Below are 14,032 nucleotides of genomic sequence, written 5' to 3'. Positions count from 1 at the left end.
GCCATTTCCTTGTTCCCCATAATAAATTCACCCATTTCTGCCTTCAAGGGCCCAATTTTGGTCTTAACTATTTTTTTCCTTTTCACATACCTAAAGAAGCTTTTACTATCCTCCTTTATATTCTTGGCTAGCTTGCCTTCGTATCTCATCTTTTCTCCCCATATTGCCTTTTTAGCTATCCTCTGTTGCTCTTTAAAAGTTTCCCAATCTTCTGACTTCCCGCTCATCTTTGCTATGTTATACTTTTTTATTTTTATACTATCCTTGACTTCCCTTGTCAGCCACGGTCTCCCCTTAGCATCTTTCTTCCTCTTTGGAATGAACTGATCCTGCACCTTCTGTATTATTCCCAAAAATACCTGCCATTGTTGTTCCACTGTCATCCCTGCTAGGGTATCTTTCCAGTCAACTTTAGCCAGCTCCTCCCTCATGGCTCCATAGTTCCCTTTGTCCAACTGCAATACTGACACTTCTGATTTTCCCTTCTTCTTCTTAAATTGTAGTTTAAAACTTATCATATTATGGTCACTACCTCCTAATGGCTCCTTTCTCTCGAGTTCCCTTATCAAATTTGGTTCATTACACAACACTAAATCCACATGATCCTTCAACTTTCTACATCAGCAAATTGGGTGAGATGGTAAGGTAATACTGTATATTGCACCTGATTAGTAATTACAAAAGGGATGAACTTTTCAGCCTCACAATATTGTTTTCTAATTTTTAGTAAATTGGTTTTGGAACTTTTCTTTTGATTTAAGAAGATGCACAATGTTTTGTAGACTAGCTCAAAAATCCTACTTCAATGTATTTCTAATTTAGAAAATAAGACAGTAAAATGTGAAAATACGCAAACACGAGGAATTCTGCAGATGCTGGAAATTCAAGCAACACACATCAAAGTTGCTGGTGAACGCAGCAGGCCAGGCAGCATCCCTAGGAAGAAGTACAGTCGACGTTTCGGGCTGAGACCCTTCGTCAGGACTAACTGAAGGAAGAGTTAGTAAGAGATTTGAAAGTGGGGGAGATCCAAAATGATAGGAGAAGACAGGAGGGGGAGGGATGGAGCCAAGAGCTGGACAGGTGATTGGCAAAAGGGATATGAGAGGATCATGGGACAGGAGGCCCAGGGAGAAGGAAAAGGGAGGGGGGAAACCCAGAGGATGGGCAAGGGGTATAGTGAGAGGGACAGAGGGAGAAAAAGGAGAGTGAGAGAAAGAATGTGTGTGTATAAATAACGGATGGGGTACGAGGGGGAGGTGGGGCATTAGCGGAAGTTTGAGAAGTCAATGTTCATGCCATCAGGTTGGAGGCTACCCAGACGGAATATAAGGTGTTGTTCCTCCAACCTGAGTGTGGCTTCATCTTTACAGTAGAGGAGGCCGTGGACAGACATATCAGAATGGGAATGGGATGTGGAATTAAAATGTGTGGCCACTGGGCGATCCTGCTTTCTCTGGCGGACAGAGCATAGGTGTTCAGCAAAATGATCTCCCAGTCTGCGTCGGGTCTCGCCAATATATGGAAGGCCACATCGGGAGCACCGGACGCAGTATATCACCCCAGCTGACTCACAGGTGAAGTGTCGCCTCACCTGGAAGGACTGTCTGGGGCCCTGACTGGTGGTACGGGAGGAAGTGTAAGGGCATGTGTAGCACTTGTTCTGCTTACAAGGATAAGTGCCAGGAGGGAGATCAGTGGGGAGGGATGGGGGGGGGGGCGAATGGACAAGGGAGTCACGTAGGGAGCGATCCTTGCGGAAAGCGGGGGGGGGGGGGGAGGGAAAGATGTGCTTAGTGGTTGGATCCCGTTGGAGGTGGCGTAAGTTATGGAGAATAATATGTTGGATCCGGAGGCTGGTAGGGTGGTAGGTGAGGATCAGGGGAACCCTATTCCTAGTGGGGTGGCGGGAGGCTGGAGTGAGAGCAGATGTATGTGAAATGGGGGAGATGCGTTTGAGAGCAGAGTTGATGGTGGAGGAAGGGAAGCCCCTTTCTTTAAAAAAGGAGGACATCTCACTCGTCCTGGAATGAAAAGCCTCATCCTGAGAGCAGATGCGGCAGAGACGGAGGAATTGTGAGAAGGGGAATGGCATTTTTGCAAGAGGCAAGGTGACAAGAGGAATAGTCCAGATAGCTGTGAGAGTCAGTAGGCTTATAGTAGACATCAGTAGATAAGCTGTCTCCAGAGATAGAGACAGAAAGATCTAGAAAGGGGAGGGAGGTGTCAGAAATGGACCAGGTAAACTTGAGGGCAGGGTGAAAGTTGGAGGAAAAGTTAATAAAGTCAACGAGCTCAGCATGCGTGCAGGAAGCAGCGCCAATGCAGTCGTCGATGTAGCGAAGGAAAAGTGGGGGACAGATACCAGAATAGGTACAGAACATAGACTGTTCCACAAACCCAACAAAAAGGCAGGCATAGCTCGGACCCATGCGGGTGCCCATAGCTACACCTTTAGTTTGGAGGAAGTGGGAGGAGCCAAAGGAGAAATTATTAAGAGTAAGGACTAATTCTGCTAGATGGAGCGGAGTTTCCAGCCTGCCCTCCTCTACACTGGTGACAGTAAACAGAGACCAGTCGACAGGTTTGCAGAGCACCCATGCTCTGTCAGCAATTGCCATCTTGACCTGGTGGCATGGCATTTTAACTCTTCTTCCCACTCCCACACTAATGTGACCTACTCCACTGTTCAGGAGAGGTCAAACACAAATTGAAAGATTGGCCTCCTCTACTGTAAAGATGAAGCCACACTCAGGTTGGAGGAACAACACTTTATATTCCGTCTGGGTAGCCTCCAACCTGGTGGCATGAACATTGACTTCTCTAACTTCCACTAATGCCCCACCTCCCCCTCCTACCCCATTCGTTATTTATTTGTATACACACATTCTTTCTCTCACTCTCCTTTTTCTCCCTCTGACTATACCCCTTGCCCATCCTCTGGGTTTTTCCCCCTCCCCCTTTTCCTTCTCCTTGGGCCTCCTGTCCGATGATCCTCTCATATCCCTTTTGCCAATCATCTGTCCAGCTCTTGGCTCCATCCCTCCCTCTCCTGCCTTCTTCTATCATTTTAGATCTCCCCCTCTCAAATCTCTTACTAGCTCTTCCTTCAGTTAGTCCTGACGAAGGGTCTCAGCCTGAAACGTTGACTGTACCTCTTCCTTGAGATGCTGCCTGGCCTGCTGCGTTCACCAGCAACAAAAATGTGAAATTGTTGTGCGGGCTGAATACTTTTTCAAGGCACTATGATGGAATATCTTTGATTTTAGTATTCCAATATTTGTGAATGGAAACATCTTTGGCATTTCAAGATGAGGTTCAGAGACTTGGTCACCAGTGAATGATCTGCTCTTGATCAAATTTAGATACTAAATAGCTGCATTGTGTGTGTGTTCAAAAAGCAATGATTTTTGTCACCAATAATTGGTGAGAAATGAGCATTAAGACAACTCAGAACAGATTTGCTTCCTATAGTTTAAAGCATCCAGGCTCAGAGATGCCAGAAACAGCTGGGAGTGAAAACAAAATGATTTCCCTACTTCAAAAAGTTAGGGACTATGAAGAATTTGATGTATAGGCAATCTTGGATGTTACAATGAAAATGAAGATTTGGGGGATACAATCATCTACAGCATTGTATGAAGACAGTTTGTTACCTGCACTAGATGTCTGCACTGATTTTTTTTCATTGCATACACTGGATGAATTCCTCCACTGATGACTATTGGGAACCAACATAGTTTATAGTACTGTAGTGTTACTGGCAGTGTTTTGATTTGTTCTGTATTTTATTTAAATACATAATTTGTTACTCAGTTTGTCTTTTTTTTTAAATACCTTTTAACTATTTTCAAGAAACTTCAGCTAATTGAGGCAGCCGCTTAACTGGGCCAAAATGTGCCCCAATTAACCAGAATCTACTGTATTCTACTTTGAATAGTTGCAGGAATCCTTTCTCTATGAAAATGAAAATATTCTGATAAAATACATTAATATCACGTGTTCATCCTTAAAACCCTGCACTCATATATCTGAATTGATGCTCATCAATGTAATCAGCAATAGATAATGGTTAAGACACTTAAGTGAAATGAAGTAAGTATAAAAACAACATAGCTAAGACAATCTCTCCAATATGGATCCTTCATTATGGCAATCATTTCATGCCAACTTAGACTAATAAATGTAATCCAAGGATGATTTTATTTCAAACAATTTTAATGCAGTAAATTCACCTCTGTAGGAACAGTGTCCCTATTTATCATACAGTAATGCAAAGATGCTACATTTGTATTTAAAAAAGGTTTGTACAATCTAGCCAACATGGTCATAAACGGTCTCTACATGTACCAGGGATGTACAGAATAAGCTTATTCCTGCAGAAGATTTAATACATAGAGCAAGAAACATCTTGGCTCTTTTGACATAAATTATATACAATTCAACTTATGTTCAGTACAAAAAAACATGCCACATACAATAAAAAAGGATAATTTTAATTCATTACCAGTGACAACATTTGCTGTACAGAATGCACACAACACAAAAAAAACCCTTTCATATTCTGGAAGTTTATTTTGTCATTAAAAAATACTCAAATCTCTGCTTTTAATTTTGCCCCAATTGCAAGGATAAAATGCACCACAAAATACCTAGCTCAGAGTGTAAACAGTATGAACAAGGCTTTACTGCAAACAGGACATCTTCATTTGTTAACTGAACATGTTCCAACAATACATCACTTGACTGTAACCTCCCCAGCTTGGAGAAATAGGATCTCACAATGCATTAGGGCTCTGCAGACATCTTCAGCTAAAATGAAAAAGCCCCATTTTAAAATTAGAATCTTCCATTAAAAGACACCCTGGCTCTTACCAGTTGAAGAGGGGTGAAATCAGCTTTTATTATAAAAACAGTAAAACACTGTAAGCTTAAGTTTATCTAACATGATCTACATTACCTAGAATCTTCTCATTGCATGCTAATGTCTTCCCTGCTTCAATCCAACCAGCAGCTATTTTTTTTTAATCACCAATACCAACCATTCATTTGTACGAATGAGAATCTGATCCAGTGGTTTCTGCTTTGGAGATTTCTACAAGTTTTGTATTTACATTTTTACAGTTGCAGCGTGGAGAAGATGCAGTGGGGGAAGCAGCTTTCACGAATCGCGCCAATAAAAAAAATCTCCCCCATCCAGACCTATCCTACTGTTCCGAATAAAATTCACACTTTTATATATATATTACAGGAACAAAACTACAGTAAAATGACTTGTGGAATCAAGTAGGTGAGAAATCCTTCAGTGCAAGTCTCCTCTGCAAGAGATTTCAGAGAGAGTCCATTTGTGCGTTGAACCAAATGCCCTAACAATTTACCTGCTGATACTGACTGATCAGGATCGAGGAGGCTGCAAACCAAGTCCTCTTAGTGCTACCGTTCTTTTCATTATATTTTGCATTATTAATCAGCAATTGAGGACTTAATATTGAGGTTATAGGTCCCCACTCTTGCCACAAAATAATATGCATGGAAGAAACCCTCATCGATCATGAAAATATATGCCATCAGGTTGACAGCTTAAAAGGGATCGTCAAGATTCAGAATTGGGAGCTGGTCAATTTATTATTTTGATCCTTGATTTCAACTGGAAAATTACAGATAGACCTTAACAATAACAGTATTATTATTGTGCCAGCCCCAGAGTTCACTAGTTTATTTCCAGTAAATTCCCAACAGAGAACCATTAAACCTGGTTCAAGTGAGTCCTTACTAATGTGGATTGTCTTTCAAAAGGTACCTTCTGCAAATTTATTTTTGAATAATCATTATTACTGATGATGCAAAAGATCAACATTTCTTACAGGGTCACTCAGAACTTACACAGTGACCAAGATGCATGGATAATTACATTTCTGTTTCTATCAAGCTACTTTATTACTTTGTTTCTTCTAACTATTGGTCAAATATGGAGTTAAATTCCTTTGAAATAAACAATAATCTGGTGATGATAACAGACATAAAAGGTCTGTTGTTTAAAAAGACAAAGATTTTTTGTGAAGTAATCAGAAATCTTGCAAACAAAAAAAAACTCCCACACTAATCTCTCCAGGATACAATTACGGACAAACAGTATGAGTAATCCAACATATTAATGCAATTAATTTTGTCACACCCAAGGGACACCATCTCTTTAAAACTCTAGTGTTTTTAGGAGTGCAGTTCATTACATTGCTGCCTTGGTTTCAAAATCAATCCACTCCCACAAAAAAAAGTGTTTATTTTATGTGAACCCTGCAATATTCAAATCTTTTTGCTAAAAAATCTTATCAGATGAAAATGCCATTCCCTTTGACCTTGAGATGTACCACACTTCTGTCTTGTATCAAAGACGTCTTCCAGCAGAGAAAGCTATAGACTTTTCAATCCCAAGTCTTCCCTCCTTTGGCTGAATTTCATTAGAAATACAATCTAACCTTTAGTTTAAGTCCCATCAGAAAAGGTCTGCACAGGTGAGGGTTTCTCATTCTCTCTCCCACCCCACCCCCCCTTCTCTCTTGCAGGAACTACAGACAAAAAAAATCCAGAGATTACATTCAGAAGCATCCCATAGACCTGGCAGGAAACACAGTCACAATATCTTTGTACATCTGCGTAGTCCACTTATTTTAGTAATTCATTGTTTGCTAAATTTCGTAGAAGGTTTTGCACCTCTGAGCACTACACTATCTCCCAACCACAGATGTACTCCAACATACAACACAGTAAATACTTCTTTGTGAAGTAGTGAGAATTCTTCACATCTTCATATAGGATGATCTGTCAGTTTGATTTAGAGTATAGCAGATGTGGTCTGAAGTTTTGAACCATCTGAAATTATTGTGAATTTTCTATCAGCTGAATTTGCTCTGAATGTTTTAGTTCATCCATTTTCTGCAGTTGAGAGCTCCGCAATGACAAGGAATCTTGTGCTGATCATCTTCAAAATCAAATTTGTAGTCGTAAGTCAGCTGAAAATTTAAAAAAAAAACTATTAATACAACAAATACTTATTGAACAGTCAACATTCTGGGAATTCACATCAGGAGTAAAAGTTAAATGGCCCCTCACGCCAGTTCCATCATCCTAAGAATGCTGGTCAAGTGGGTAACAAGTGGTAACAAGTGGGTGGAAAGTTATCAAGCATCTGTCTCCCTCCGTATTAGAAATATTCTAAGATCCTACTTCCATTTCCCTTTGAGGAACCCTCAGAGAAAAATGAAATCACCAATCTATGCATTAAATAGGTGAACCTTCTTTTGTAAACTGTGACCACACCCCCTCCCCCTGCAAAGCTCTAGATTCAGCTACAAGAGAAAACATCCTCTCCACATTTACCCATCTAGACACTTCAGGATCTTATGTTTTTATGTTTAAATGACTCCACTCTTCTAAATTAATCTGTTCAACCTACCCTCATAAAACAATTAACCAATTCTAAGTATTAGATCTAGTAAACCTTGAACTGCATTCTAAGAACTAACATACCTCCATAAATAAGGAGCCGATACTGGACTCAGAAATCCAAATGTGACGGTCTCACTAATGCTCTATATGAATGAAGTAATAAATTCACTATTTTTTGTATTCAATTTCCTGAACAATAACAACATTGTTAATTACCCTAATTACTTGGAGTACCTGCATAAGAGTCTTTTGTGTGAATCAGGACAACCAGATCTCTCTGCATCTCAGAGGTCTGCAATCTTTCACTATTTAAAAAAATTTTTTAAATTGTCAACATAGATAATTTCACATTGTCTCACATTACGCTCCATCTGCCAGACAGTGTGGACATTGCATTTCTTGGTTTGATTCTTATCTTCCTTTTCCACTTTTGTTTTGATTCACTTACCTCTTCACCTTTTGGAATTCGCCTGCTTGAGATAATGATTATTTTGTCCTCCTTGTCAAAAGTCACAACCTCTGCCACACAGTTGGGGGCACAGGAATGATTGATATATCTGCACAGTCGAATTTTTTCCCCCAAAAAAAGAGAAAAGCAGCCAGTCAACATCATAAAATTATATACAGAGAAACCCAATTATAATGTAATCACAGTTATGCAACAGCAAAAGTACCACAGTTTCAACAATTGGTAAAGTTGCTTCCAGTACTGATGCATAATGCCCAGATGTGAGTACATCTTAAGTGGAACGCAAAACAATTCTGCTATTGTAATAACTGGAAAAGCTTTTCTATAAAAGAGTTAATTTATAAACAAGGTATTAATCTCCTTTGCATTACACGATGAAATGAGACAATATTACTTAAGTTTAAATTATATTATTGTCATTTTATATCAGACTTTTTTTTAGACTACCCTTCTGATGAGATGGCCACTCTGTTCTCTTGGATGCAAAGGCTGTATAGATGGGGATAACAAGGAAACACAGTACAGACTCTCAAGAGAATAAAAATTTCACCTCCATACAAAAACAAAATCAGACTCTTTGCTCGTCAATCACTGGAATTTCCACCAAATTTCATAATTCATGCTCATGTAATCCCAACAGAAATGTTACATACCTGGCTGGGCCTCCAGTTAAAGTAGCATCAATCACATGCTCATTATTAATCCGAAACATATAAACACCTCGATTCTGAAGAAAAAGCAAATACAAGATTCAAAGCTAAATTTGTATTTCCCTTGTCACCTGTCTTCACCCCCATACCAACTCTTGTTTTTAAAAATAACTATAGCAGGCTCAGTTTCCCACTGTTAACATAATTCGATACTTCAAATAGTAGTAGTGTGTTTCTAAGAACTGAAGTAGCTACATTAGTTACAAAAGTTAAAGTGAGAAATTGGGACTACATCAACATTAAAGGAAAAAAGCCCAAAGATGTGTTTCTTATACACTACACTACTGATGCAATCTCTACAGTGGTAATATGAAAATTTTGTTCAGAATGACATTTGCACATTCCTGGACAATAAGAATATTATGTTTAGAGGCTGTTACTCCAAATATTTTTGTGATCCTCCGTATCTTCTAAGTTTGGATTTTTTTCTAATTTACTCTCAAACATGGATCAAGTTCTAGATCTTTGCAGTTGATCCAGAAAAACAACTCAGAAATTAACATAACATTTTCAGTCAATGCTTATAGCTACTGGACCATATATTCAAATCAAATGGTTCTGTTTATGATCAGAAAATGTATACAGTATACAACCTGAAATACTTGTCTTAGATTCAGAAGATCTCACACTGATCTTCAAATGTGATAATACAAGATCTGACAAAATGCTATTAAGTTTAAAACTCAAGTACTGTATATCTTTGATGAGAGATGAATATGGCCAAGAATAAGTCAACCCAAAGAGCTTCATAACAAATTTAGACTACAAATAAAGAATGCAACTCTAAGAATTAGCTAATCCTTCACAAATTGCTTTTAAATCCTGGAACTGCCTTTCCAACAGCACCGTGGGATGATCTTCACCAGGACCGCAGAGGTTCAAGAAAGTGATTTCCCGCCACATTCTCAAGAACATTAAAAGATGGCCTCAACAGCCTCATCTTGATTTATCAACAAAATTTGAACAGCTGCAATGGCTTTGACAAGCTGGAACATAAAAAGGGGTTCAACACAGGGATATTATCTACTACAGTAACTGATTTGCTTTGTGTAAATTTTCTCTGGCCCATTTATCTAACAGCGTTAAACAAACTACTTTATAAAGTGTTTTTTTTTAAAAGGTACTATTCAAAATGCAAATATTGGAGTCAATTGAAAATATAAATATACAGTGGCATGCAAAAGTTTGGGCACCCCGGTCAAAATTTCTGTTACTATGAATAACTAAGTAAAAGATTACCTGATTTCCAAAAGGCATAAAGATAAAGATGACACATTTCTTTAATATTTTAAGCAAGATTACTGTTTTATTTTCATCTTTTACAGTTTCAAAACAACAAAAAAGGAAAAGGGCCCAAAGCAAAAGTTTGGGCACCCTGCATGGTCAGTACTTAGTAACACCCCCTTTGGCAAGTATCACAGCTTGTAAATGCTTTCTGTAGCCAGCTAAGAGTCTTTCAATTCTTGTTTGGGGGATTTTCGCCCATTCTTCGTTGCGAAAGGCTTCTAGTTCTGTGAGATTCTTGGGCCGTCTTGCATGCACTGCTCTTTTGAGGTCTATCCACAGACTGTGAGGGCTGTGGCAAAGCCTTCAGCTTGCGCCTCTTGAGGTAGTCCATTGTGGATTTTGAGGTGTGTTTAGGTTCATTATCCTGTTGTACAAGCCATCTCCTTTTCATCTTCAGCTTTTTTTTTTTAAACAGATGGTGTGACATTTGCTTCCAGAATTTGCTTCTATTTAATTGAATTCATTCTTCCCCCTCTACCAGCGAAATGTTCCCCGTGTCACTGGCTGCAACACAAGCCCAAAGCATGATTGATTCACCCCCATGCTTAACAGTTGGAGAAGTGTTCTTTGCATGAAATTCTGTACCCTTTTTTCTCTAAACATACCTTTGCTCATTGCAGCCAAAAAGTTCTATTTTAACTTCATCAGTCCACAGGACTTGTTTCCAAAATGCATCAGGTTTGTTTAGATGTTCCTTTGCAAACTTCTGACGCTGAATTTTGTGGTGAGGATGCAGGAAAGGTTTTCTTCTGATGACTCTTCCATGAAGGTCATATTTGTGCAGGTGTCACTGCACAGTAGAACAGTGCACCACCACTCCAGAGTCTGCTAAATCTTCCTGAAGGTCTTTTGCAGTCAAACAGGGGTTTTGATTTGCCTTTCTAGCAATCCTACTAGTAGTTCTCTCGGAAAGTTTTCTTGATCTTCCAGACCTCAACTTGACCTCCACCGTTCCTGTTAACTGCCATTTCTTAATTACATTACGAACTGAGGAAATGGCTACCTGAAAACACTTTGCTATCTTCTTATAGCCTTCTCCTGCTTTGTGGGCATCATTTATTTTAATTTTCAGAGTGCTAGGCAGCTGCTTAGAGGAGCTCATGGCTGCTGATTGTTGGGACAAGGTTTGAGGAGTCAAGGTATTTATAAAGCTTTGAAATTTGCATCACCTGGCCTTTCCTAACGATGACTGTGAACAAGCCATAGCCCTAACAAGCTAATTAAAGTCTGAGACCTGAGAGCTCAAATCTCTTGGGGTGCCCAAACTTTTGCATGGTGCTCCTTTCCTTTTTTTCCCTCCCACTCTAAAATTGTACAAAACAAAAATGATACACTAACCTTGCTTAAAATGTTGAAAAGAATGTTTCATCTTTAACTTTATGACCTTTGGAGATCAGTTCATCTTCCACTCACTTAGCTATTCAGAGTAACAGAAATTTTGACCGGGGTGTCCAAACTTTTGCATGCCACTGTACACCTTGAGTTCTTGTCCTATCTCATTTTAAATGTAATATTAATTGTCCTTGTAGTGTGGTTTATTTTAGCCTATTACCTTAATCGAAAGGTTAGGTAACTGCAGTGTCAGGCTTCTTCCGCGCTGAGTGATTTATTACCTGTATGGAATTTGTATTATGATAACCCCAGTGATAAACAACTATATTATGGTTATTATATTACACATAAAGTATTTAATCTAATATTTTATTCTTGTATAGTGTACCAATGAGGAATTGAGGGCTGGAGTGTAAGGAAAGAGTTAAATTCGATTCCTCCTTGTTATATGCTAAAACACAAAATAGAAGTTTGTAAGACAAAATGCTGTTAGCCTGGAATGTGGGAAAATACAAGGGAACCAATCCACAGCTATGTTTTGAGAACTTCGTGCAAGTACTAGTCTACAGCCTTGAAAGTAGATTAATGGTGAGAAACATGCTGTGTAAATCTTAGAGTAAAGGGCCTTGAAGTGTATGAAAAGGTACAATTTCTTTACGTGAGGGGGGAATCTTTTCTTAGGCTGGGTCACAACTAGTGCTAAGAGCTGCAGATAGAGGAGAGACAGAAAGGTTGGAAAAGTTGTTGGGACACGTGGCTCCCTCTGGCAGTATGTTATGTGGCGTGGCTTAGTGATCTGGTTGGTAAATATTTTGTTCCTTTTACTACTTTATTAATCATTTTTCTTTATGAATTTTATTCTTTATATAACTGTAATACAGTAATTTCTTATAACCTTTAACATGTATACAGTGTCTCTTTTGATTGCTGATATCTCTTGCTGCTGAATCAGAAAAGAATAAGGAAGAAAATTTAAAGTTTTTTTGTTACAAGCTCAGACTTCCAACTGACAGATACAAGAAACCCTCCAAGATGGTTACATTCAATTTGAAGTGCAAGGCTGTACTCTCAGGTACCAAACCAACCAATTAGATTCTGGAGGAAATACAGTGCCTATAAAATGTATCCCCCCCCCACCCCCCCCGGAAGTTTTCATGTTTTATCGCTTTACAATATTGAATCTTTTTTTGGCACTGATCAACAGAAAAAGAGCCTTTCGTGTCAAAGTGAAAACAGATCTCTACAAAGTGATCTAAATTAATTATAAATATAAAACACAAAATAATTGATTGCATAAGTATCTAGAAGGTCCAACTGCTGGCGAGTCAGTATCCTGGCAAAAAAACTACACCATGAAGACAAAAGAATACTCCAAGCAACTCCGCGAAAAGGTTAGTGAAAAGCATGTCAGGAGATGGATACAAGAAAATCTCTAAGTCGCCCAATATCCCTTGAAGTACAGTTAAGTCAATCATCAGGAAATGGAAAGGATATGGCACAGCTATAAATCTGCCTAGGGCAGGCCATCCTCAAAAACTGAGTGACCGTGCAAGAAGGGAACTAGTGAGGGAGGCCACCAAGAGACCTATGACAACTCTAGAGGAGTTACAAGCTTCAGTGGCTGAGATGGGAGAGACTGCACATACAACAACTGTTGCCCAGGTGCTTCACCCGTCACAGCCTTATGGGAGAGTGTCAAAGAGAAAGCCACTATTGAAAAAAACTCACATGAAATCTCAGCTAGTTTGCCAGAGGTCATGTGGGAGACTCTGAAGTTAACTGGAAGAAGGTTCTATGGTCCGATGAAACAAAAATTGAGCTTTTTGGCCATCAGACTAAACACTGCACATCATCAAAAACACACCCGTCTCCACTGTGAAGCATGGTGGTGGCTGCATCATGCTGTGGGGATGCTTCACTGCAGCAGGCCCTGGAAGGTTTGAAGATAGAGGGTAAAATGAATGCAGCAAAATACCCATGACACCATGATGGAATGGGCTGTATCCACTACTTTTTGTAGAATTTTCTGTTCAATGGTATTAGTGTTTCCATAACAGGCCGTGACGCAGCCAGTCAGTATACTCTCCACCACACATCTATAGAAGTTTGTCAAACTTTTAGATGACATGCTGAATCTTTGCAAATTCCTGAGGAAGTAGAGGCGCTACCATGTCTTCTTCATAATTACACTTATACACTGGTCTCAGGACAGGTCTTCCAAAATGATACCAGCAAGGAATTTAAAGCTACTGATCCTCTCCATCTCTGATCTTCTGATGAGGACTGGCTCATGGACCTCTGGTTTCCTCCTCCTGAAATCAACGATCAGCTCCGTGGTCTTGCTAACCCTGAGTGAGAGGTTGTTGTTATGGCACTACTCAGCCAGAATATCAATCTCCCTCCTAAAGACTGATCCATCATCACCTTTGATTCGGCCTATTACAGTGGTGTTGTCAGAAAACTTGAATATGGCACTGGAGTTGTGCTCAGTCACACAGTCATAAGTGTAAAGCAAGTAGAGCAAGGGACTAAGCACACCCTAATGCGCTGTTAGACAAACTGAAGCAGATCCAAAATGTTTTGTCACCAACCTCTCAAAACACTTCATCACTATGGTTGTAGGTGCTACTGGACGATAGTCATTGAGGCAGGTTATCATGATCATCTTAGGCACTGGTATAATTGAAGTCTGCTTGAAGCAGGTGGGTACCACACACTGCTGAAGCGAGAGGTTAAAGATCTCAGTGAACACTCCAGCCAGTTGATCAGCACAGGTCTTCACTGTTTG

The 14,032-nt window shown here is 39.5% G+C and overlaps 1 protein-coding gene across 13 annotated transcripts in view; it reads right to left on the bottom strand.

Moving 5' to 3' along the window:
* Positions 1-4,200: 4,200 nt before the first annotated feature.
* The window catches only part of kmt2d (lysine (K)-specific methyltransferase 2D), a 247,310-nt gene continuing 237,478 nt past the window's right edge, over positions 4,201-14,032 (bottom strand). For all 13 annotated transcript variants that reach the window (XM_072248869.1, XM_072248878.1, XM_072248876.1 and 10 more), the window contains 3 exons: positions 8,569-8,642; positions 7,895-8,003; positions 4,201-7,010 (listed from right to left, as the gene is read on the bottom strand). In XM_072248869.1, coding sequence (XP_072104970.1) covers positions 6,918-7,010; positions 7,895-8,003; positions 8,569-8,642 — 276 coding nt within the window. In that variant the 3' untranslated portion in view covers positions 4,201-6,917. The remainder of the gene's footprint in view (positions 7,011-7,894; positions 8,004-8,568; positions 8,643-14,032) is intronic.

This window comes from Mobula birostris, chromosome X (assembly GCF_030028105.1).
Source record: "Mobula birostris isolate sMobBir1 chromosome X, sMobBir1.hap1, whole genome shotgun sequence".
NCBI lineage: Eukaryota > Metazoa > Chordata > Chondrichthyes > Myliobatiformes > Myliobatidae > Mobula > Mobula birostris.
Note: the sequence above shows the minus strand (reverse complement) of the source record. Positions and strands in the feature narration are given on the sequence as shown.